The following is a 25,128-nucleotide window of genomic DNA, read 5'->3' as shown; positions in this document are numbered from 1 at the left end:
TTCTAAAGATATTTGTATTCTGGTAATAAATGATGATTGCTGAATGTCCTTGTTAAACATGTACGTTGCTCTTTGCAGATACTTGGTTACTTTGACTATGCTTTCACGGCTATCTTTACTGTAGAGATCGTGTTAAAGGTAAATGTCCTGCCCTGTGCTGGTGTTGTGTGTGGTGTATGTACAGTAACGCTGTAACCGTCTGGTTTATTCCAGGTCCTAGGCTATGCAGATTATGTCTTCACTAGTATGTTTACATTTGAGATCGTGTTGAAGGTAACCTCTCGGCGCACAGGCCTGGCTGCATTATCTCCATGTGTGTCACCTGCTACTTCAGTACCACCTGGCTTGATCAGTCTCTTTTCTTTCTCTTTTTTTAAACCATGGCACCTCTTTTACTAAAAGACTAAAAGAAAAGAAATGTCTCAGAAGCACATCTTCATCAAAGCACAAGAGTTGTCAGGTTTTCACCTTTCTTTTGGGGAGAACGACAGGGCTTGAGCTCAACCCTGATTGGTCAAAGTGGGGTTAAGGAAGGAAACCGATCTGGAGAAATCACACAGGATGTGTCTGTGAAACTAAAATGCTTTTCGTTGAGGAAAGAAACCAATTTCAAAAAGACAAAACTATGCAACTCTTTGTGAAATGAAAACAACACTGCCTCTCTCATGCCTTCATAAGCGATTGGCTCGTATCCAGTCCATAAAAGAGGGGGCAAATACAACCATGCTTAGAACATGGTTCAAACCCCTTGACTGAGTGCATATCAGTGCGATGTGACCTCCAGCGCCGAACGGGGCAGCACAGTTATTTGATATTATTCTGGCTGTGTTCAGAAAGTCAGTCTACAGTACTATTTGTACTATTCCTGCAGTTTAGAGTATCAATACTGTGCACAGTACACAGATTATCTGTATGGCACAGAATGCTGTTTTGTTTTTATTTAGCTGTAATTTATTTTTCAGTTTTAGTAACTTAAAAATGATTTATTTCATTATAGTTTCCAAAGCTGCAATTCTAAGTTTTTCGTCTTCTATTTTATTTTATTTCAGCTTTATTTAAATAACTGAAAAACATTTTAATAGGTTTACAGTAGTCTTAGTTAATGATAACAACACTGATTTTAGCTACATTAAGACAAATCTGAGAAATTATTAGTCGGGTTCTGTGATCAAATAAATTATTGAGCTGTTTGAACAGATGTTTAGCTTGAATTTATTTTTCAGTTTTAGTTCATTAAAATGACATAAATTAAAATGATAAGTGTTCTGCCAATACAGCAATTCTAATTGCCGGTCAAATTTAAGTTGACATTTTTCATGTAATATATGTACAGTACATTGTATTTTATTTTATATTGTTTTAGTTAGGCTTCTGTGATAAAGAAATTATTTAGCTATTTCAACAGAAAAAAAATTTGGACAATACCAGAAAAATGTATAGACTAAGGTCAGACTATCATTCTTTCATATTGATTAAATCTATATATTATGTTTGCAATTGTTAAAGTCACTAGGCAACTACTTTTATTGTTTTAATATCTTAGATAGACATCAGTTTTACACATTTGATGAGCACAGACACATTGTATTCAAGACATCAAGACACTACCCACAATTCAGTGTGCAAGACTTGACCGTCTTAGTGTCGTGAATGAACCGAGCAATAAATACAACTCATATTGTTTCATAATTACATGTAATTGACACATTTTTGATCAGATTGTCAAAATGTAACACATTTTTATACAAAATTGACAGAAAATAAAGGTAAAATACACACTATGCAGTGTGTGACAACACTATTAGCATACTACTATTTGAAACGTTTATCATGTAACCGTTTCACTTATTTATTAATTTTTTTAAAGACCTAATTCAATTCGTGTTTTGTTGCTTTTAGTCCATGGCTACAGTAGAAAACAAGAAAACGTCACTTTTATGATTTTAAAGACAAGTAAGCAGTATACAGTGTGTACTGTGCAGTATTTAGTAAATAGTAGGCTAATATACAATTCCGAACATAGCCTCTTGTTTTGTGGAGATATTATGATAAGTGCTGATCTTGGACCAGCAGCTACTACTTAAAAGTTTTTACCTAAAATGTTTTATGTATTCACCCAAAATTGGTCTCTGATCAGCAGCCTAACGTTAGCGTAACCCAGTGCTTGCCTTCGGGGTGTATGGTTGCATCTGTATTCATATACATTTAGCGAATGACTCCTTTGCATTCATGATTTGGGAGCGACTTGCTTTGGTTTTGGCTGGTCTTTTCTCTGCCTGCTGAATATGAAGTTGCAGTAGGAGCTTCTTCCCCCTCTTTTTTTTACCAAATCTTGCCGAGGGAACAAGGCGCAATGTTCTCAAGAAAAAAAAAAACGGCTCACATGAATGTGACAGTAAGGGAAGTTCTCATTTCAGATCGCCTGATAGATAGGTTCCCTTTCTTTCTTACTCTTTTTTGTCTTTTCTTGCTCTTTCGTCATCTCCTCCTGTATTCGTTCTGTCTGTCCTTATTTCTTCTGTCATAATTTAGGCCCCTTCAAAGCTCGGCAACAAACAGCATGTTTTATTGCCGGGCCCCCTAGTGGTGGATTGTGAAACAGAGCTTACTACTACATTCATGTTGACTCAGGCCGTGAGGGTTTGGCGGAGTTAGTGCTAGGATCTCGCCTTTAGTCCAACTCCAAGCACGCCACCCTTAAAAAAGAGTGATATTAAGGAGTGCATATGTGTTAGTGTGTGTGAGAGCGTGTTTTCTGTCTGAGAGTGTGATTTGCTGTTTTCTGGATGTCTTTGGTTACGGTGGAGCAAGTTTTGACCATCTATGCTTGTTTTGTCAGATGACCACGTATGGAGCGTTTCTCCACAAGGGGGCTTTCTGCAGGAACTACTTTAATCTTCTTGATCTGCTGGTGGTCGGCGTGTCGCTGGTGTCCTTCGGAATTCAGTGAGTGATTGCTATCCCTTTAAGTTTTACATTATGTGAATGTGAGGTGAAAAAGAGAGACAGGAAAAGCAGCGGGTCATTTCCTGTCCTTTGGAATCGTCTTGTCTGCCATTTTTGAAGGGTATGAACAAATTGACAGAGAATCAAAGAGGTGGTATTTTAAGGCTGCTCAGTAAATTAATATAAAACCGGAATCGCAATATAGTCTGGTTAGTAAATCCCAAAGAATGAAATGTAATTCAATAAATATATGCACTACGTGCTTTCTGGTTCTACGTTGGAGCAGCTCATGATCCGGTGTTTTTGGCGTCTCATAGCAGCTCCCTATAAATACTGCTTCACAAAAACGCTATCTCTGAATCTGCTTTCAGTTTGGGTCGCTTATCTTTCCGACTTTCCAAATTTGTAATGAGTTAAACTCACTGCTGTCAACAAAAAATTATCTGTAATGATTTTTATAAAATAGCCATAAAAACAGCCATAAAAGTTAGTGTAAATATTAGAGTTTTTACAATTGTACTATAAAGGAAATAATAGTAATAATAATTATTATTACCTAAATACTATTTTTATTTTAAAATGAAATATTACAAAGGTAATATTTCTTATTTTAATACTTTGATTTTGAAATAATAATAATAATGATTTTCTTTTTACAGTGAAATATTGTCATAGTAATATTTATTTTTTAATATTTGTGTTTAGTAATCATTATTTGTTTTCTTAAGTACTCTTTTTTTATTTAATAGCCAAGTATTACAATATGAATATTTTTTATTTTATTTATTTATTTATTTTTATTATTATATAGTTATTTTGATATATAATTACAAAACTTTTGGGCCAAATAACGCCACACTACAATCAATTCCAGCAAACCTGGAGCTTCTTCTTTTTTTAATTACATTTTAAATCACACAAAAAAATTGCAGTTCTAAATTGCTTCATTTAAGTATCAGCTTTGCCTCAGATGTTTACTCTCATTGTGTTTTTTTTAATTAATCAATGTGGCTAGCTTAGCTTAGATAAACTGGCCTAGATGCCCTAGTTGAGATATTAACGAGATGTTATTTGTGGTTGTTCTTTCTTATGGCACATGCTGGTTTGGTGCTGGTCTAGCTGTTGGACTTGCTGCTCAGAGGCAAAACTTATCATGGCATCATGAAGCTAGTTTAGAAACCTGTCAAAGACAACAGCATCATAAGGACTTTAAATCATGGATTTCTTCTTCTGTTTTATATGTTTTTTGGTAACGTGAATGCTCGTGTCTCCTGCAGATCGTCGGCCATCTCAGTGGTGAAGATACTGAGGGTTCTGAGGGTGCTGCGTCCACTCAGGGCCATAAACAGAGCTAAAGGACTGAAGGTTCTGGCCACTGCTTTACTTAGATTTTTGATGATCTTTGATGAATTGTCCTCAGTTAATGGGGCGAAAATAAGGCTTACATGCAGGACCAGTTGTTTAAGCAACTGTAAATTTGACATCTGTCTGACAACCTCTGAGCTTTAACCTTTGCCCTCTGCAGCATGTGGTCCAGTGTGTGTTTGTGGCTATCAGGACTATCGGAAACATCATGATTGTCACCACACTGCTACAGTTCATGTTTGCCTGCATTGGTGTACAGCTCTTCAAGGTAAAATATTTAGTGTTTATGAAATAAGTTCTCAGCCAGGCTGTATTTATTTGATAAAAAATACAGTAAAAACAGTAATATTCTGAAATATTATTATAATTTAAAATAATTATCTTCTATTTTAATATATTTTAAAATGTAATGTATTCCTGTGATGCAAAGCTGAATTTTCAGCATCATTACTCCAGTCTTCAGTGTCACATGATCCTTCAGAAATCATTCTAATATGCTGATTTGCTGCTCAATAATCATTTCTTATTATTATTAATGTTGAAAACAGTTGTGCTGTTTAATATTTTGTGGAAACATGAATACATTTTTTTCAGGATTCTTTGACGGCATTTATTTTTTACATTTCTTTTTCTTCAGGGGAAGTTTTACCGCTGTACTGATGACACCAAGTCCAGCCCAGAAGAGTGCAAGTGAGTCTAACTGAACTTTTTCTCATAAAATTTACAATGATTGTAGTAACTTTTACAAAAGGAAACCGCTATTAGAGGCAAAAATAACGTTTTCTCTCTCTCAGGGGAATATATATCCTGTATAAGGATGGAGACGCGAACCTGCCAATCATTCAGAAGCGCCACTGGCACAACAGCGATTTCAACTTTGATAACGTGCTCATGGCCATGATGGCTCTATTCACAGTGTCCACGTTTGAAGGCTGGCCAGCGTAAGCATTCAACAATATAACAGAATATAAATCAGATATAAAATGGAACCTGTATTCTTACATTTTGTTATGTTATTTTATGTTATTTTATTTTGTGCAACTTAATAAAAATCAGATATAGAATAGCACCTTTATTTTATTTTTTTCATTATTTTGATTCACCTTAAAGGGATAGTTCACCCAAAAATGAAAATTCTGTCATTAATTACTCACCCTCATGTCGTTTCAAACCCGTAAGACCTTTCTCTCTCAGGGGAATATATATCCTGTATAAGGATGGAGACGCGAACCTGCCAATCATTCAGAAGCGCCACTGGCACAACAGCGATTTCAACTTTGATAACGTGCTCATGGCCATGATGGCTCTATTCACAGTGTCCACGTTTGAAGGCTGGCCAGCGTAAGCATTCAACAATATAACAGAATATAAATCAGATATAAAATGGAACCTGTATTCTTACATTTTATTATGTTATTTTATGTTATTTTATTTTGTGCAACTTAATAAAAATCAGATATAGAATAGCACCTTTATTTTATTTTTTTCATTATTTTGATTCACCTTAAAGGGATAGTTCACCCAAAAATGAAAATTCTGTCATTAATTACTCACCCTCATGTCGTTTCAAACCCGTAAGACCTTTGTTCATCTTCGGAACACAAATTAAGATATTTTTGATGGAATCTGAGAGCTGTCTGACCCTGTATAGACAGCAACATAGTCCAGAAACATAGCAAGGAAATCTGTAAAATAATCCATGTGACATCATTGGTTCATCCGCAATTATGCGAAGCTATGAGAATACTTTTTGTGCACAAAAAAAAAAAAAAGAAGAAGACTTTATTCAACAATTCGTCTCCTCCGCGTCACCCTGTAGCGCCATTTTGGAGAATATTCGCTGGACGTAAACAGCGTATGTTGTTCTGTGTCAGCTGCATCACACGGATACGCTGTTTTCGTTCAGATCAAATCACAACAACGTAGGAAACAGATCCGGCGTGACCAGCTGACCCAGAACAGCATACGCTGTTTACGTCCAGTGGATATTCTCCAAAATGGCGCTACAAGGTGAATTGTTGAATAAAGTTTTTTTTTTTCTTTTCTTTTTTGCGCACAAAAGTATTCTCGTAGCTCGTTGCTGTCTATGAAGGGTCAGACAGCTCTCAGGTTCCATCAAAAATATCTTAATTTGTGTTCCGAAGATGAACGAAGGTCTTACGGGTTTGAAATAGCACATTTTATTTTTTCTGCACCTCAATATATATCAGATACAGAATGGCTTATTTTATTTTTTATTTTATATGTTGTTTTATTTGATGTTATATGTAACTTTTTATAGATCAGATATAGAATTGCACCTTTATTTAATTTTATTTTTATAGACCATAATATAGATCAAATCTAAGCACATATATTAAACCTTACATACGTATTACATTTATTACTCTTTATGCATCCATTTAAAAAGGAGCAAAAATTCCAGTTCATCAATATAAGCAGTAATCAGAAACCTATTATTTTGAAACCTATTGTTGTGTATCGTTAAATCAGCATTAGTCTGTAATATTGGTGATTTTGAAAATGGCTCAATGTAATTGGATATTGTGAAATGGCTAATAGTTCTGGTATTGCACGTTCTTACTCAGACAGTCGAGTTTCCTCGTTCAAAACCACAGGGGAAAATCTAGCGTAGCGTTATTTCTGGCAGGTCACGTTAGTCAATCTCGCATCAGCTGACTCTCAGCTGATCCCCATCAACCTATGGGACTACGACACCTATTTAATCATTCATATATAAGGTCCCTCAGTATTATCAGCCGTTTTCGCATTGCTCAATAGCTAATTACCCTCCTCCATCCCCAACTCCTCCTCTGTCAGTTAGGATTCAGCCTTCTGATTCTCCTTTGAATCAGACTAATTCTAAAATGTGTACATAATATTATTGAACTTTAACGATATATGCAATACATTTATCTTGGTTCTATTCTGTTTACCCTGGGGGGTTATTGCTGCTCTCCCTGCTCTCATCCATGCTAGCGGCATGGATGCGCAGGGAGTTCAGGATGCGCAGGGAGTGCATGGATGCGCAGGGAGTTCAGGATGCCCAGAACAGAACCATACCGCCAATCCAAACTGTATGCTAATTGTCAATCATCTTTGACGATAGTGGTCCTGACATAAATGAACACGTGTGTTATTGTGAATTTTGTGTTTGTATTGGCACTGTTGGTAAGTCCCACTATGAACTCGATGCCAACAGTACCACGCTGTCCCTGTAATTACAACACCACACTGCTTCAAATGTTCTGTTAGTTTAACTCACACACACACACACACACACTGTGACAGAATGACACAATATAGCTGTTCTGTAACTGTGGGTGATGAAGTACAGTCGTTTTTCCTTGGCTCTCCTTTCTTTTAGTTTACTTCTACATTTTGTCTTTCCTAAGGTTGTTGTACAAGGCCATAGACTCCAACCGGGAGAACATGGGTCCGATCTACAACTACCGTGTGGAGATTTCCATCTTCTTCATCATTTACATCATCATCATCGCCTTCTTCATGATGAACATCTTCGTGGGTTTCGTCATTGTGACCTTTCAGGAACAGGGAGAGAAAGAGTACAAAAACTGTGAGCTGGACAAGAACCAGGTGAGAGACGACACTATAAGAGAGTGTGAAAAACCTTTGTCACAAAACCTAGTGTGCTGCTTATCTAGACTTTATTTTTAGGCATAATAGGCTCACTCCCAATGCAAAAGCCTTTTCTAATCAGTTTGCAACAAAATTGTGCTGGTTTATAGGGATCCCTCATTTTTAAATCTAAGACAGCATTGCATATAACTTTCACGGATTATTTTAGTATGTACTATTATAGTATTTATTCATATTTTAAATGTAGATTTTTAATTAACGTTATGTTTAGCTTCATTTGTATATTTTTAGTTTTAATTTTAAATTTAGTTTTAGTAATATGTGCTTTTGTTATTTTTATTAGTTTTTTAAAGCTTTGATTTATTATTTTTTTTATTTTTTTTAGTACTTAAACTCAGTTAGTTGCCAAGGCAACATTTCTATTTTGAATTTTTATGCAGTAGATATTTCTTTTTAGCGTTAATTTATTTTTCAGTTTTTGCGACTTAAACTTAGTTATTTAATTTAATTGCCAGTTCAACATTTTTAAGTGTTTCATCTCAGATTTATATTTTATTTGACTTCAGCTTTATTTCAACAAAAATTATTTTTAATAGTTTTATTTTTAGTTAAAAATAACAACACTGATTGCGATGATTCAAAATGTTAATCCAAAGATGGTGGATAAAATGTAACTATTTTATTAAGAACTGAAAAGTAATGGTGAATAAAGTATTCAGTCAGTATTTGTGTGACAGTTTTGTTGTGCTTGTTGTAATTTCATGTTGTTAGCTTAGCAGTCTGCTAACATCAGCTATGAATTTTTTATTTTAGTGCCTCCTATGTAGACAGCAACTGAACTTAGTAAAGTTTGGAACAGAGCCAGTCATTGAGTTTCTACATGTTCTTTGTACTGTATAATGTTTATTTCTGCATTATAAATGATTATGCATATGTGTTGACGTCCACTTAATTAAAAATTTACAGTAGAAAGTAGGGATGCACTGGTATCGGGATCGGGCCCGATACTGGTCTCCTGTACTCATACTCGTTAAAATGCCCCGATACCAAACGCCGATACCACACAGCATGTGATAAGCGCCATATTCAGACAAAGAAACACCGACAACAGAACAACAGACAGCAAAAAGGAGTTAAGGATGTCTACTACGAAGTATATGTATGCAATGAATATAATGTTAAACATTCATTATTGCATGTATAGCTGGTGTGCGCCGAGCTGATCAACAAAGCACGCTAAGTGGATTGAGCGTGCGGCGGTACAGATGCGCGAGCTTGTCGAGTGAATATATCTTTCTCACAGACATCACTGGAAAGTTTGTAGTTCGGTCGGATATGTCAAAAACAAGTAAGTAAAACAATGCACAAGTTACTTAATGGTAGGGAGAGAGAGAGAGCGCGCACGCACTTCTGTTGTGTGATCTTTGATGTTCACTCACTGAGCACACGCATCATTTGGATTAAAACTAAATCGTAAAAATAAAACCATTTATAGGGGCATTCACTATAAACATCATTTATTTTCAACCTTAGGCATACACGACTTTCTGGCGAAAGTGATCTAGCAGCCTGTGTGAAATGCGCTAGGCTGTACTATTCTGCATCAGTACAAATACGAGCAAGCGTTGCGCGTGTTTGGCTTGCTTGAGTGTTTCTGCATTATATGAGAGGCTTTGGAATATAAATCGCAGCACGTTTCAGATGAAAAAACGCGACTTCTATTTCTGAAAATATCACCGTTTGGAGATTTATAACGAGTGGTTCCCTGCATTATTACAGCAAAGCGCGTGACTACAGTACTAAGCCGCTGCAATTAAGCAGCTCTAATGCTATTAAATTAAAGATGATGTACTATAGAGCAAACAAAATGAACAGTGAAAGTAACAAAAACTTGTAAAATACATTTTAATGGGCATAATTGAGTGTGAAAATAACCGAAGGATATACAGTGAAACCAAACAGGATTCAGAGACCAGATATAATTTTTAATATTTTTTTACTAGTGGGTGCAGGACACTATAGTTCATTTATGTAAGTGAGGATAGCAAAATAAAGTAAACTGTGACAAATCATACCCAAAAATTCTTCATACAGTGGACTACCAGTAAAACTGATACAAATTTGGGTCCAAAAATTATTCAGACCGAGTCTGGGGAAAAAATTGAAGTTCAGGTTTGACAGCATGCCCAGGAGACTACAGGCTGTCATTAAGGCCAAAGGTTGCCCGACAAAGTATTCATAGTTGTGTAAATACTGTCATACTAACAGCTGTCTGAAAATTTTGTGCTTTTATGTCATTTATGTTTTTAAAAAATTTGTCTATATAGTTTTTAGAATTTTTTTTCCAGTTTTTTTTTTGTAAATCAATAAATAAAAAATAAAAAGTTATTTTTTTATGTGAATTTAGTTTTATTTAAACATTTTATTTTTTTCAGTTTTAGTTGACCGTGGTTCAAATAACAAGAAATAACGTTTTTTGAAACATTTCAAAACTTGTTCTGAGAACATACAGAAATAAAATTTTTATAACTTAATTCTTATTAGCATACTTTTGTTAGCTGGGAAGCTTAAAAAAACATTTTTAAAAAAAAATTTAATTTCTGCATAATCGGTTATGTACAGCAACTAATTGCTAATCATCACATATATTTCCTGGCCGTCCGCCACTTTGCATTTCTCAGGGGTATTTTGGGGACGCCTGGAACGTCTGTGATGCTTTGGTTGTGATCGGCAGCATTGTAGACAGTGCTGAGTGAGATTGATGTAAGCACAGCACAGTTGTAGGCCCTGTCCCCTCTTATATCCGCTCACACACCTCAGCCCTTTCCTTCAGATTTTTTTTTTGAATAATGTTTTTCTTTATATTTTCCATTTACGTTTTAATTTAACTAAAGCTTTAATTTAAATTTTGTGCTTTTATGTCATTTATGTTTTTGAAAAATTTGTCTATATAGTTTTTAGAATTTTTTTTCCAGTTTTTTTTTTTGTAAATCAATAAATAAAAAATAAAAAGTTATTTTTTTATGTGAATTTAGTTTTATTTAAAAAATTTATTTTTTTCAGTTTTAGTTGACCGTGGTTCAAATAACAAGAAATAACGTTTTTTGAAACATTTCAAAACTTGTTCTGAGAACATACAGAAATAAAATTTTTATAACTTAATTCTTATTAGCATACTTTTGTTAGCTGGGAAGCTTAAAAAAACATTTTTTTAAAAAAATTTAATTTCTGCATAATCAGTTATGTACAGCAACTAATTGCTAATCATCACATATATTTCCTGGCCGTCCGCCACTTTGCATTTCTCAGGGGTATTTTGGGGACGCCTGGAACGTCTTTGATGCTTTGGTTGTGATCGGCAGCATTGTAGACAGTGCTGAGTGAGATTGATGTAAGCACAGCACAGTTGTAGGCCCTGTCCCCTCTTATATCCGCTCACACACCTCAGCCCTTTCCTTCAGACAGCTCAGGATGAGCTCCTTTTCAACTGACAACTTGTGGTTTCATTTCCTGTAATGGCACGGATGTTTTTTGCGAGGTTTCTCTAGATGTCGTCTTGAGTTATTTGTGATGTGAATTGAGGTCGTACAACTAACCTTAATAACATTAACAGTCACACTTTGTTTCCTCTGCTTATCTGAAATAAAACGACGTCTTGTGAACCCTGAAAACTCTGCTGCTGAGAAAATGACCAAAATCGTGTACTTTTTATTGTGTATTTGTGTTGACCATCAATCCGTGGTCTCTCGTTCAAATGTGTGTAAATGCAGTGCGAACTGCAGAAATCCATCAGCTGGTTTGTCTAACGCTTGTTCTTCCATTCTGTCTCCATAGAAACTTGTAGAGGCAAGTATGGCAAGATGTGTTCTCCTGTTTGCTTGTGTTCTGCTTCATCATGACTTTATTCCTGAAGTGCTGAGAGGACAAAAATGTCCTCATCAAAAGTTTGACAAATTTGTGCTGGTTTAAGTGTTGTCATCAAGATCAGTTCAGAAATATTTGTGCCTTGTTGATTGTGTAATGAAGTAAAGCTCTCACTGCCTTGGCTTTACTGATTACAAGCCAAATCAGCTTGAATGATTCGTTTTTGGGGGCAGGAAGGGCGATGACTTGTTAAAGGAACGGACCACCACTTTTTGGCATCACACTTAACATGTTCAGCAACAAACAATAGTTGATGTGGAAACTTCAGCACTCTAATTATCTGCTCATACAGATTCTAGTGGAGTTTTATGATACTGTTTTAATAATAATAATAATAATAATAATAGTAACATTTTGAATTAGCTTTTCAATTTAGTTTAGATGGTCTGTTTGCATTTTAGTTTAAGTTTGAGTAATTTTGTTATGTGCTATCATTTTACCATGAGTCATTTTTATTTCTATTTAGCTTTAATTTTAGTTTCAATATTTTTAATACTTCAACTTTAACTTTCTTTTTTATTAGTTGCAAGGCACCATTGCCAATTTTAATTTAAAAATATTTTATTTCATTTATTTCAATTATAGAAAACTTTTTAATACTTTAACAATTACATCACTCTATATTACATTTGTTTTATAATATTAATAATTATTATTTAATACATTATATAATATATAACACATTTATATAAATTATTTTATTTATTTATTTTATTTTAAAACGTTATGTAACCTAAAAATAATTTTTGTGTTTGGAAATGCTTTTAATAATGACGGAAATGTTTTAATGTTGGGCATGAAGAGGGTGGTGCTGGGAAGTGATGGTGTTCTTTTAAGAGCAATGGTTGAGTTTCAGTGTGTGATGTCTTGGGTGGTGCTTCTTAAAATCCTGTATCTCACAAATACTGTCCAGTTTCAGACATATAACATAGGGAATACGCACACATGTACAGTATATTAGTTTTGAGTCTCATCTCACATGGCTGTCACTCTGCTGTCTGAGCTACAGTGCTATTTTTCTGGTGTTTCTCATGTCCCAGCGTCCATATATAAATGTATATATGTGTGTATTGTATATGTCCCTATAGGTGTTGTATTGTGGCCATTTTCATTGGATGTGTTGTATTTGTGGAGTCTGGTGTCCTTGTACTGTTTGAATGTGGACGTGTGATATGTATTAATGGGAGCTGGTAGATGTTTGTGTGTGAAAGAGAGTTAGACAGTGACTGCGTCTTGTCTCTGTATGTGTCTTCGTTTCTTTTTTGTCTTTTTTCCTCTATTTCTTTGTTTGCTGCCATCTTTGTGCTTTTCAGTGGTGATAAAACCATCAAGAGTTTTCACAAGGTCTTCTGTCAAGTTTATCAGACTAAATTCTTGCAATCTGTTTTAGAAGAACTTTAAAGGGATAGTCACCCAAAAATTGTCATAATTTGCTCATGCTTATGTTGTTCTAAACTTGTATAACCTGAAATTTTGAGTAATGTATTGGTCATTCTTTTTCCATTCAATTACAATGGACAGAAAATGAATGGAAAAGCTCCATAAAGATGTCTTCTGGACATCGTATAATAGCTTTGGGTGAGAAACTTAATTAAATGTAGTTGATCATTCACCTCTTAACTAGATCTTCGAGTGAGATCAGTGAGTTGAGAAAGGAATCACTGTGATTTGTGAATGAATCATTTAGACTTGTTTTGTGAACTGGATTCATTGAAAAGATTCAATTCACACGAATCCAAGGATTCAAGATTTTCAGTGAATAACAGCTTAAAGTTAATGCATGTTTAAGAAGACCAAGAAAAAAAGTCATATGGACCACTTTTAGGACACATTTATGGTGCTTTTTAGTCATTTAGGAGTTTCTCAGTCCTGGTTGTCATTCAGTTTCATGATATTGCAAAGAATGGCCAGGAAATTCTTCAAAACAATCAGGTTTGAAACGACATGAGGGTGGTTAAAAAATGACAGAATTTAACTATCCCTAGAATTTGTTCCTCTCCTTGTAGAATAATCATTCCATCATTTAAAAGCCTTGTGAAACTCATTTTATCACTAATTGTTTTAGTAGCATTCTGCAATTATAGATATAAAGCATTAGATCAGAGACAGCACGTTTCTACACAGATGTGTTTTGCTGTCGGATCTATCATGCTCATATCTATACTCATCACTCCCCACTCAGGGGTATGTGTGACTTTCACCCAATCTTGCGGTGGTTGGAGTGACTGGTTTGCCCATCCCCTGTTGCATGCTGGGATATGTAGCTGCTAACATTAGCTTCATTTTCTGCAGATGGCGCTCGGCCACCCGCTCTATTCTCCTCCGATCAGTGCCCAAGCGGTGTAGTCCGTTTGAAGTTTAAACTTCCTCTCTTTCAGCACTTCCTGTTCACCTCCAGACAGAATGGCCCTGGAGCTCAGAGCTGATTTAAATAACGAGTAATCAAAATATCAAAGCTGAGCATCCAATCACTGGCAAACAAAGCAGTAGCATTCTAGTGTACAGAGATGTTCACAAAAAAGGAAGAAGAACACGGGTAGAATCACGTGAATAGAGCTCAACAGTGACCACCCAAGTTGTCAGTAGTCTGGGGTTCCGGAAATCTATTTCCCGGTTTTTTTTTTTCTCCATGAAATTCTTAATTAAGATTTCCAAGCCTTGAATTAGTGAATCAAATTGAAGTCTGAATCACACCTGAACCTTATTCAACCCTGAATGTATTCTCACAGGCTCTGACTCAAAACTGAATTGTGTGTGAGCATTAAAAAAAAGTTATATATTATTATTATTATTAAGTAATTTAACAAGTGTAATAAAAATACATGTATTATTGTTTAAACTATATCACAGTTTATTTTCTTTTTAAAATTATCATCATCATCATCATGTAACAAGTCCAAACTCTACAGAAAATTTAATCACTCAGAAATAAGAAATTTTTGTTAAAGTATTGCAAGAAAAAAGTTACAATACTGTGTGTTTGTATCATCTTATGCAGCATTTTACACACAGATAGATAGATAGATAGATAGATAGATAGATAGATAGATAGATAGATAGATAGATAGATAGAAAACGTTTGACCTCTGTCATTGCCAACAAAGGGTATATAACAAAGTATTGAGATGAAATTTTGTTATTGACCAAATACTTATTTTCCACCATAATTTGCAAATAAATTCTTTAAAAATCCTACAATGTGATTTTCTGGATTTTTTTTCTCATTTTGTCTCTCATAGTTGAGGTATACCTATGATGAAAATTACAGGCCTCTCTCATCTTTTTGAGTGGGAGAACTTGCACAATTGGTGGCTGACTAAATACTTTTTTTCCCCACTGTATATCATAATTTTACAGTGCTGGAGAAGAGCACTTGGTTGGTGTGTTTAAATGTAATCCCACTGTTTGTTGTGGCATTCTTGCTCTCAGAAGCTGCTGTTGAGTTCTGTTCTCTGATCAGATGTGAAGGGCAGCACAGGCTCATTATGACATCACATTAACAATGGCTGTTCAGTGTTACAAGATGCAGTTTATCTTTACATATCTATCTGTAGTCTGTGTGTCTGCTGAGTGACTGTCTGTCTCTCTGTTCTGTCTTCCTCAGAGGAGAGAGTTTGAGTAGAGCAGGTGTGTAGACGTCAGACAGGCTGCATGACCTCCATTACTGCTCACTTTTCCTTCCTTCCTTTAAACGTTTTTCTTTCATTTCTGCTTTCCTTCCTCCTTTCCTTCTTTTCTTTCTTTCCTCTTTTGTGCCACTTATCCATCCTTTCTTACTTATTTTTTCCCCTTATTTTTCTTTAAAGGGGTCCTATTATGCTTTTTCACTTCTTCAACTTTAGTTAGTCTGTAATGTTGCTGTTTGAGCATAAAAAAGATCTACAAAGTTACAAAGCTCAAAGTCCACTTCAAAAGGAGATATTTTATTTAACTGAAATCACTTTTCAAAAACTACAACGAACGACTCGTTTGGACTACAACGCATATTTTCTGGGATTTGTGATATCACAAATATCGACGAATGGGACGAGTATATGGGACGAGAAGGCAATGAGTGTTATCACTATGTCGGAGACACGCTAGCTTTCCCAAGATAGACGAACTTAGAGTGGTTACAATCATCCGGGTGTAAATCGCACTCAAATTGATTTGATTTTAATGCAATATTTACACTGAAGCTCGCAGGCGGCTATGGTAAGGGGCATGACATTTCCAAAGCAGGCGCCGAGTGCTGCCAATCACAACACACATTGGCCCAGCTAACCAATCACAGCACATTTCGTATTTCAGAAGGCAGGCCTTCATTTGATACAGGAACTATTCGAGCCGTTCATGCCAGACTGGGGAGAGAGGTGTTGTAATAATGTATAATATGTGAAAAATAATGTGTTTTTCAAACAACCTAGTATGAGAGCCTGTTCTAGTACACCCCCAAAACAAAATCAAGACTTTGTAAAAGAGTATAATAGGACCCCTTTAATTTCTTGTTTCTTTTGGTTCATGCTTTGCTTCCTTGCTTAATTTTTCTTTCCTTTCTGCCTTCCTTCTTTCCCTTTTGCTTTCCTTCTCTCAATCCCTCCTTCCTTTTCCCTCCCTCCTTTTTTCTTTCCTGCCATCTTTTAGTTTTTTCCTTCCTTTCTGCGTTCCTTCTTCGAATTCTTACTTTCTTTCTCTCTTGCGCTGGACTGTTAGAGAGCCCTCGGGTGGTGTCTCTTTTGCAGGGCACATGCATGGAGATGCTGCGGTGCTGCTGGTATACTGAGCTCCTTCAAGTCTTGTGTTGCTGTTATGGCGAGAGCGCAAATTCTTACTTTCTTTCTCTCTTGCGTTGGACTGTTAGAGAGCCCTCGGTGGTGTCTCTTTTGCAGGGCACATGCATGGAGATGCTGCGGTGCTGCTGGTATACTGAGCTCCTTCAACTCTTGTGTTGCTGTTATGGCGAGAGCGCGTTCGAGAAAGACATTGTATGTGTGTTAGCGTGTCCACATGTGCCTGACTGCTTAACGCATGCACCATTAATGCTACAGCCAAAAACGGCATCTTATAATTTCTGCTTCTCATGCAAATGTCAATAGTTTAATGACGAGGGATGTCAGGCTGTGTGACTGAAGCCATATCTGTCTGGAGTCTTTCTGCACAGATGAAGGATTCATCTTTTTTTCTGATTACATGCTGAATTTTCTGCCCACTGTGTGAGTGTTTTAATGTTGATGAATGTGTTTTTTTACCTTTCAGAGTCAAGAACTGATCTGTTCTCAAAACCAAATGCTTTGAGTTTATTTTGTGTGCATGTGAAAACATGTTAACCTTTGCAATAACAATGCTAAATTTAAAGCTGTTCAATTGAGCAAAAATACATTACATCAGTAGTGGTCATTGGTGGACACATTTATCTAATGAAATGGTTATGACAGGACATTTCAGAAGCATATTCTGTGCATAAATGTTGTTAATTATTACAAAACCAGATATGTTTTGACTGTGTGGTATTGGTTGCTAGTTAACTGTTATGATTAATTCACTAAATATTCTGGATGGTAAATAATTCTATTTAATTGTACAACACAGAAACATTATAGCGTTCATCTATTTATAATGCAGATGTCATTTGCATCACAGGGTTGACACTGTTTCTCAGTGTAGACACTGAATATAGAGGAATGTAAATTTCATAATGTGGCATTGTGGGTTTGTTATACTTGTCTTTTGCTGTTGCATAGTGGGTTTTTTTTTTTGGATACACTCTTGTTTACAAAGTTGTAATCGTTGCATAAGTGTGCGCGAGTCCCTCACTGTCCTGTTTGTGTGTGATGTACTGTACGTCGGATGCTGTCTGCAGCTGCTTATGTAATCTACGAGATAGAAATAAGGTTACATGTTATATAAGCCCCTTATGTGAATCTAGTTCTGTTTGTCTCTGGTCACTGGTAATATTTCAGTCCTTATAAGCAGTTTTAAATGAAAGATTGTCTATTCTTTGAGGTTTGCTGTTCTGGTTAGAAATGTTATTGTAGAGTTTGTGGTATTATGAGTGCCGGTGAATGTTGTGAATGCATTTTAAAGCGTAAATGGCTGTGCAAACGTTATGTGTGAGTGATTAATTCAGGTCTTTGATTTTAAAGCCCACAGAGGCACCTCAGGTGGATGAGACGGGGGTAAGAAATTCTGCCCCTCTTGGGCTTTTAGCCCAGTTGTACAGTCTGCATTCCTTTTCAGGTTTCCGTTTGAGTTCTGAAATCTTGATTAAACATTGTTTCCTTTCATCTTAACCCACCCTGACTTCGATTTGTTGAGTTTTGGCTTTATATTTATGTTTGCTTTTTCTTCGTTTGCTTTGTTTGTCAAAATTTTGCTTTGGTTTTACATCCTTTGACTATTTTGTCAATTAGGGGAGTGTCACCCAAACGTGACAAACTGTGTGAGTGTGTATATGTGCGTGCGTATGTGTGTGTGTGGGGGGGGGTCGTCGGCCCCTCACGTTTGTAGCGCTGACACTGCTGCATGGTTAAGGGGCCCCTGAAGTCAGGTCAGATTAGGTCTGATCGGGTCAGGTAAGGTTGTGACCTCAAACTGACCTTTCACCCGTGAGGTTTGGGGGCCCACTGTAATTTGGCATGAAGTAACTCTGGGTCAAGAGTGCCATGCTTGTGCTGATGCGTGCAGTCAAGTATGGCAAGGTTTGTTTGTTTTTTTTGTATTTTTACCCAGCATGAACCTCTCTACCCCCTTCCTTTTCTCTTTAGGATATGCGTAAAACACAGGGTCTCTGGTAGTGTTTCTGGATCAGTCAAACCAGCCTATATGTTCTTTTAATACGCATTAAAGTCCTAATTCAGAATGTGAATTTTTTCCAACACACCATGTGCTTTGAAATTATATTGTGCTTTTCTCTGCTGGTCAGACTGCTTTAATACAGCCAGATGCCCTGTGTTTTATCTTTCTCCTGATTGGTTCACTAATGCTGACTCTACCCCCACAGAACACTGAAGACAGCGCTCGCATTTCAATCACCTTCTTCCGTCTTTTCCGAGTGATGCGATTGGTCAAGCTACTGAGCAGGGGGGAGGGCATTCGAACCCTTCTCTGGACCTTCATCAAGTCCTTCCAGGTCAGATGTTATTCTGACTTAATGAACTGACAGATAATATTAAAGCTTTCTAGCAGTTACAGTTCAATCACACGGGGCGTCTGCATTAACGCTTCTCATTTACTTTAAATGTGTAACGTCATGTGTTTGCCGAACTGAATTGTGGGTCCGTTGCGCCACATCACTGGCGTTGCTTGCGGCAGAAGGTAAACATTTTTCAAGCACCAACCCAGGAGTTAGCCAATCAGATCGCCTATGCAAATATTCTACAGCAGATGTTAGCCAATCACATTCATGGAACACGGGAAAAGTAATGTGATTGACTGTTGTCACTATGACAGCACCAAGCAGACACGCCCTCCGACAAGCATTGACGCTGACGCCCGTGTGAATGTACAGTTATGCATTTTATTAGAAAGTTGTATTTTATCTATAGACTGTCTTTTGGGGTTAATTTGACCCCAGCACAATATTTTATTTTATTTTATTTTATTTTAGGAAATTTTAGGAAATTTTAGGAAATTTTAGGAAATTTAAAGCTTAGTGCTAAAATATTATTATTTATAAATATTATTGTACGTACCATAGTAATATATATTTTATGGTCTTTTCTCAGGCCCTGCCGTATGTCGCTTTGCTGATAGCCATGCTCTTCTTCATCTATGCTGTCATTGGCATGCAGGTTAGTTTCATAATAAGTTGTATTTTTTTGCATACATCATGAAATGTGAGAAACACAATTCATGACGTGATTCATGACATGAATTGTGAGAAATGCAACTGCAGAACAGATTTTTTTGTTTTTGTTTTATTGTTTGACTTCTGACAAATTAACGTAAATTTTTCCAAAATACAGCAAAATTTAAAGCAAAACCATTTTGAAATATCAGTAGCAACCACAGCCACCAAAAAATTTGTATTATGCAATCCAAAAACGATATGCATAGAAAATCTTTCAGGGTTTTTTATTGTATTGTTTTTATTGTCATTTTTGATGCTTTCGCTTATGTTTTTATGGTCGTCTTATCTATGATAATTAAAAAGAATTTACAATTTTGCTAAATAGCATTCAAGTGAGTGTAGTTGATATCTTGACTAAAATGCAAATCACCCACATTCAGTGTACTTGGTGACACGTGGTGAAAAAATTACACACTTCACCTTTCAATACAGCACAGAGCAACTTAGTTTACCATCTTTCAGGTGTTTGGGAAAATTGCCATGGTGGACCACACACAAATCAACAGGAACAACAACTTTCAGACGTTCCCTCAGGCTGTGCTTCTGCTCTTCAGGTCAGTGATCGGCACAGTGAAGACGTTAATGGCAAAAGTGCCAGGGTTTTAAACCTTTACAAAGATGTTTTTGCATTTGTCTCTTGTTCTTTCCCCCTTTTTTATGCTACCACTTCATCTTGGTGTTTAAAAAAAGCATTTAGTGTAAGATATATTCCGATTTCTTTATTGTTTGGGGGTAGATGTGCAACAGGTGAAGCCTGGCAGGATATCATGTTGGCATGTATGCCAGGGAAGCTGTGTGACCCGGAGTCAGACTATAATCCAGGAGAAGAGATGACCTGCGGGAGCAACTTTGCCATCATCTACTTCATCACCTTCTACATGCTCTGCGCCTTCCTGGTGCGTATACACTAACTAGATAATAGAGACTTCCTTTTGATTTATTCTACTTATTATAATTACTAGAATTATATTATTTGTAATGTTGCCTATCCACCTTCAAACCTCCAACAAAATAATTTAGCATTTAAAAAATTTATTAATGACATTATTTCATCTCTTTATCTCTTTATTTTTACCTGTTTTGTCATTCTGAAGCCCCAGAAGGATTCATTTTGTTTGTTTTTAGGGTTATTTTTATCAACAGTGTTGTTCTCAAAAGTTGGTCGTGTGAATCTAATTAAATAATATCTTGTTTTAGATCATTAACCTGTTTGTGGCTGTCATCATGGACAACTTTGACTATCTGACCCGTGATTGGTCGATTCTGGGGCCACATCATCTTGATGAATTTAAGAGGATTTGGTCAGAGTATGATCCAGAGGCCAAGTAAGGATGTGCAAATGTGTTTGTCAAGTCATCTATATTTATGTAGTGATTTTTATAGAATACGGATTGTTTCAAAGCAGCTTCTCTCGTATTGTATTGCAGAGGCAGAATAAAACATCTTGATGTAGTGACGTTGTTGCGCCGTATTCAGCCTCCACTTGGCTTTGGGAAACTCTGTCCTCATAGAGTCGCCTGCAAGGTAAGGCACACAGATTTACAAAAAACTGTTTTTGAATATTAGCAAACACACTCAACCCATCCTCTCTATCTCTTTCTGTCTGTCTGTGTTTCTCTATTCCAGAGGCTGGTGGCTATGAACATGCCTCTGAACAGTGACGGCACTGTCATGTTTAATGCAACACTTTTTGCTCTTGTGAGAACTGCTCTGAAGATCAAAACGGAAGGTATGTGCATTCTTTGCAGAACTGCTAGTATTGGTTTGCAAATCGCTATAAACGTCTTATTTCAATGAATTAGTTCAAAACAGTTCATTTGCATCATTCACAAATGTCATTTTGCATTTTGAGTGTTTTAAGATGTCTTAGTGAAATATAAATATACTGTAGGTAAAAATAGGTCATCTATGTTGTTACACTACCATTCAAAAGTATAGGGTTTTGAGTAAATAATTTTTTTTAAGATTTCTGAAAAAACAAAAAAATCTCTTATGCTCACCAAGGCTGGATTTATTTAATCAAAAATAAATATAAAAAAAATATTTCAAAATGTAAATATTATTAAAAAATATTTAATATTTAAAAACTAACTAAATAAAAAACTATTTTGTATTTGTCTATATGTCTGTATTTGTTTAAAATGTAATTTATTCCTGTGTCTGACACTGAGTCTTCAGTGTCACATGATCCTTCAGAAATTAATATAATATGCAGATTTGGTGTTTCTAATTGTTATCATTGTTGAAAACAGTTGTGCTGCTTAATATTTTTGTGGAAACATTTTTTCAAGATTTCAAGAAAGTTCAAAAGAACAGCACTTATTTGAAATAGAAATATTTCAAAAGTTGTCAAGTATAAACGTCTTTAATGTCACTTTTGATCAATTAAATGCATCCTTGCTGAATAAAAGTACATTTATTTCTTTCCAAAATATTCTTATTGACCCCTTTTGAACAGTAGTGTATATGGGTATATGTAAGTATAATATCATTAAATGCTATTCTTTTTTGCATTTATTTAGTGAAAAACAGACTGTGGAATAGATTTTACTAAATTTCTTGATGTAAACATTGTATTAAAATCATGGTTCCTCTGAAATCACCCTTAAATCATCCTTTTTAAGCTGTCCCAACGTAACTATGTCTATCAAAAGATTGAAAATAACCTTTTTTAACCTATAATGCTCAGACCTAGTTGACGGTATGGAGCAGAAACTCCATTTGTAGTTGTGTGGATAACATGTGTGTGTTTTAACCCAGGTAACCTAGAGCAGTCCAACGAAGAGCTCAGAGCTGTGATTAAGAAGATCTGGAAGAGAACAAGCATGAAACTTCTGGATCAAGTAGTGCCCCCTGCTGGTGGTCAGTTATAAATCTCAGAGATGGTCACTGCTAATGGGAACACACATTCACAACAGAGCATAGACATATAATATTTCTGCGTCTTTTAACTCACACCTAAATCATCCATTTAGATAAAGAACAAAAATATAATTTTTGAACACAGTTTAGTAGCATATACACACATATTGTACATTTGTCATGCACACACTAGCTCACACACACACCAGCTGTTGCACTAGCTTTTTCCTGCTGTTTTACTCTTAGTTTCTCCTGGCCGGGTCTCTGTGATGTTTGTTCTGTTCCGTATGTGTCGCGAATGCTCTCCTCTCCTGCTCGGTACCACACTGCGTCCACAGTGGAACCTCAATGATGTGTCTTTGTGTGTGTGTGTGTGTGTGTGTGTGTGAGAGTATATGGGAGGATTTGGAGAAGGTGCGTGTGTGTGTTTATGTGTGTGTGTGTTGAGCTTTGGGCTTGCATGGCAACTCAGGCATGCTGTGTCCTTCTAAAATTGTCTCTTTTTCTCTCTCTCTTTTCTACACTGTCGCGCTCTCCTGTATCTGCTTGAGCTTTTCCGCAGCTTCCGTTCCTCGTTAACTGTCTTTCTGTTCATGTAAAAGTTCAGATCTTCAGAATATTCTGAAGCAATTCTGTTTTAGGGTGGTGGCATGGAACTAATGTTGCCTCTTCTTTCCTGATCTGTCCCCAAAGTGCTTGTTTAAAAAAAAAAAGTGACACAGACCCCTGCTTCAGAATGATTCTCATGCACAGACTTACACATTCATGAATACAACATGCAGATGAACACTTTGATGATGAAAATGATCATAGATGATGAAAATGCATATGTAAAAGCAGTATATTAGACATGCACAAATGCACCCACAGAAATGCAACGCTAATGTGCTAATACATATTGCTCAGTGCTGCTTGCTTGCATGTTCCCAGTAGAACTTATGCATTTAGGACTAGATTTTAGTGAAGTTAGATGGCTTAGCTGATGCAGTTTTTTTTTTGCAAACCCCCCCTCCTCCACTCAAACTTTCTGTAATCTCTTTCTTAGTTGGTATGCTAATGCTAATATACTAATACTAATATGTTTACAGATGTCTGGTGACTGAAATTAGATGGGTGCTAAACCGTGAATATGAACTATTCTACAACTGACATTACATTAAGCTGGTAGCTATATTCTAGAATAAGATAGCAGGTTTCTAGTTGGTCCAAGTTGGTCATTAGCTGTTTTACTAGCTGGTTTGTTGCTGGTCCAAGGTGGTCTTTATCAGCTAATAACCAGCAAATTACTATATTAAACCAGCTAGAATCCAGCTACTGTGTTCCCAAACACAACTAGCAGCTTAAGTCAGATTTCCCTCATATTAATTTGTCTTAGAATTAGTTTTTGACATTTGATTGCTTTTACAATACCATCATTTGAATAAAAGTTTGTAAACCTATAACAATTATTAATTGTAATTATCTATATTTCTAGCATCAATGGCTAGGTAGTATTATTTGTCAAACAACACATTTTAAATTAAAGTTTAGCATATTATATATGTATATAATTTATAATTATTTATATACAAATTTATTGAAAAAATAATACTTTTATTTAGCATAGATGCATTCAGTTGATTCAACGTTGATAATGATAATGCTTTTTGAGTGGCAAATCATCATATTAGAAGGATTTCTGAAGGATCATGTGATGCTAAAGACTGGATAATGATGCTGAAATTTCAGCTTTGCATCACAGGAATAAAATACCTTACAGTTTTTTTTAATTGTAATATTATTTCACAATATTACTGTTTTTACTGTATTTTTATCAAATAAATACAGCCTAGTGTAGTGCATATGTGTTCAAGGTGACTAAAACAGTAAAACACGCTAGTGTTCTGTGATGTGCGGCATATTTTGCTTATGTATGTGGTGTTTGTTAATTAAGACCATCTGTGTTTATAATGTAGACATGGGTCATATTTTAGGAGCCATTTGTGTAGAAATCCAGATAATTCTAAAGGGTTCCTTAACATTTAATTCACAAAGCTGTTTTTCTCTTTCAATGAGTGCGCAGTTAGAATAACACAAAGCATCTCTTAGCATCAGTTTCTGTCTGTCACCGTGCATCACCGCAGAGGTGTGTATGCGTGCGTTGAAACTACTTGCTGACAGCGAAGCCGTGTGTGTGGTCTGTTCACTCAGATGATGAGGTAACGGTGGGGAAGTTCTATGCCACTTTCCTGATACAGGACTACTTTAGGAAATTCAAGAAACGCAAAGAGGAAGGCCTGGTGGGCGTTCACCCAGCACAGAACAACACCGCTGTCGCCCTGCAGGTAAGCAAAACGTACTTGGAGATTGAAATGTGTTGATTCTTTAGAGTGTATTAATAAGTTGTATGCTGTTTAATGTCAACGAAGAGCTCAGAGCTGTGATTAAGAAGATCTGGAAGAGAACAAGCATGAAACTTCTGGATCAAGTGGTGCCCCCTGCTGGTGGTCAGTTATAAATCTCAGAGATGGTCACTGCTAATGGGAATACGCATTCACAACAGATCATAGACATATAATATTTATGCGTCTTTTAATTCACACCTAAATCATCCATTTAGATAA

At 36.0% G+C, this 25,128-nt stretch overlaps 1 protein-coding gene across 1 annotated transcript in view; it reads left to right on the top strand.

The window, feature by feature from the left end:
* The window catches only part of cacna1da (calcium channel, voltage-dependent, L type, alpha 1D subunit, a), a 103,553-nt gene that overhangs the window by 61,440 nt on the left and 16,985 nt on the right, over positions 1-25,128 (top strand). The window contains exons 22-38 of the mRNA XM_016268276.1: positions 214-273; positions 2,840-2,946; positions 4,224-4,311; positions 4,472-4,579; positions 4,949-5,001; positions 5,106-5,252; positions 7,707-7,908; positions 17,958-17,990; positions 18,815-18,943; positions 19,539-19,604; positions 20,126-20,217; positions 20,400-20,559; positions 20,861-20,988; positions 21,091-21,187; positions 21,290-21,392; positions 22,424-22,525; positions 24,716-24,849. Of these exons, the coding sequence (XP_016123762.1) occupies positions 214-273; positions 2,840-2,946; positions 4,224-4,311; positions 4,472-4,579; positions 4,949-5,001; positions 5,106-5,252; positions 7,707-7,908; positions 17,958-17,990; positions 18,815-18,943; positions 19,539-19,604; positions 20,126-20,217; positions 20,400-20,559; positions 20,861-20,988; positions 21,091-21,187; positions 21,290-21,392; positions 22,424-22,525; positions 24,716-24,849 (1,809 nt within the window). The remainder of the gene's footprint in view (positions 1-213; positions 274-2,839; positions 2,947-4,223; positions 4,312-4,471; positions 4,580-4,948; positions 5,002-5,105; positions 5,253-7,706; positions 7,909-17,957; positions 17,991-18,814; positions 18,944-19,538; positions 19,605-20,125; positions 20,218-20,399; positions 20,560-20,860; positions 20,989-21,090; positions 21,188-21,289; positions 21,393-22,423; positions 22,526-24,715; positions 24,850-25,128) is intronic.

This window comes from Sinocyclocheilus grahami, unplaced genomic scaffold (genome assembly GCF_001515645.1).
Source record: "Sinocyclocheilus grahami isolate Dianchi unplaced genomic scaffold, SAMN03320097.WGS_v1.1 scaffold44.1, whole genome shotgun sequence".
NCBI lineage: Eukaryota > Metazoa > Chordata > Actinopteri > Cypriniformes > Cyprinidae > Sinocyclocheilus > Sinocyclocheilus grahami.
This window is presented reverse-complemented; position numbering and strand designations above follow the sequence as displayed.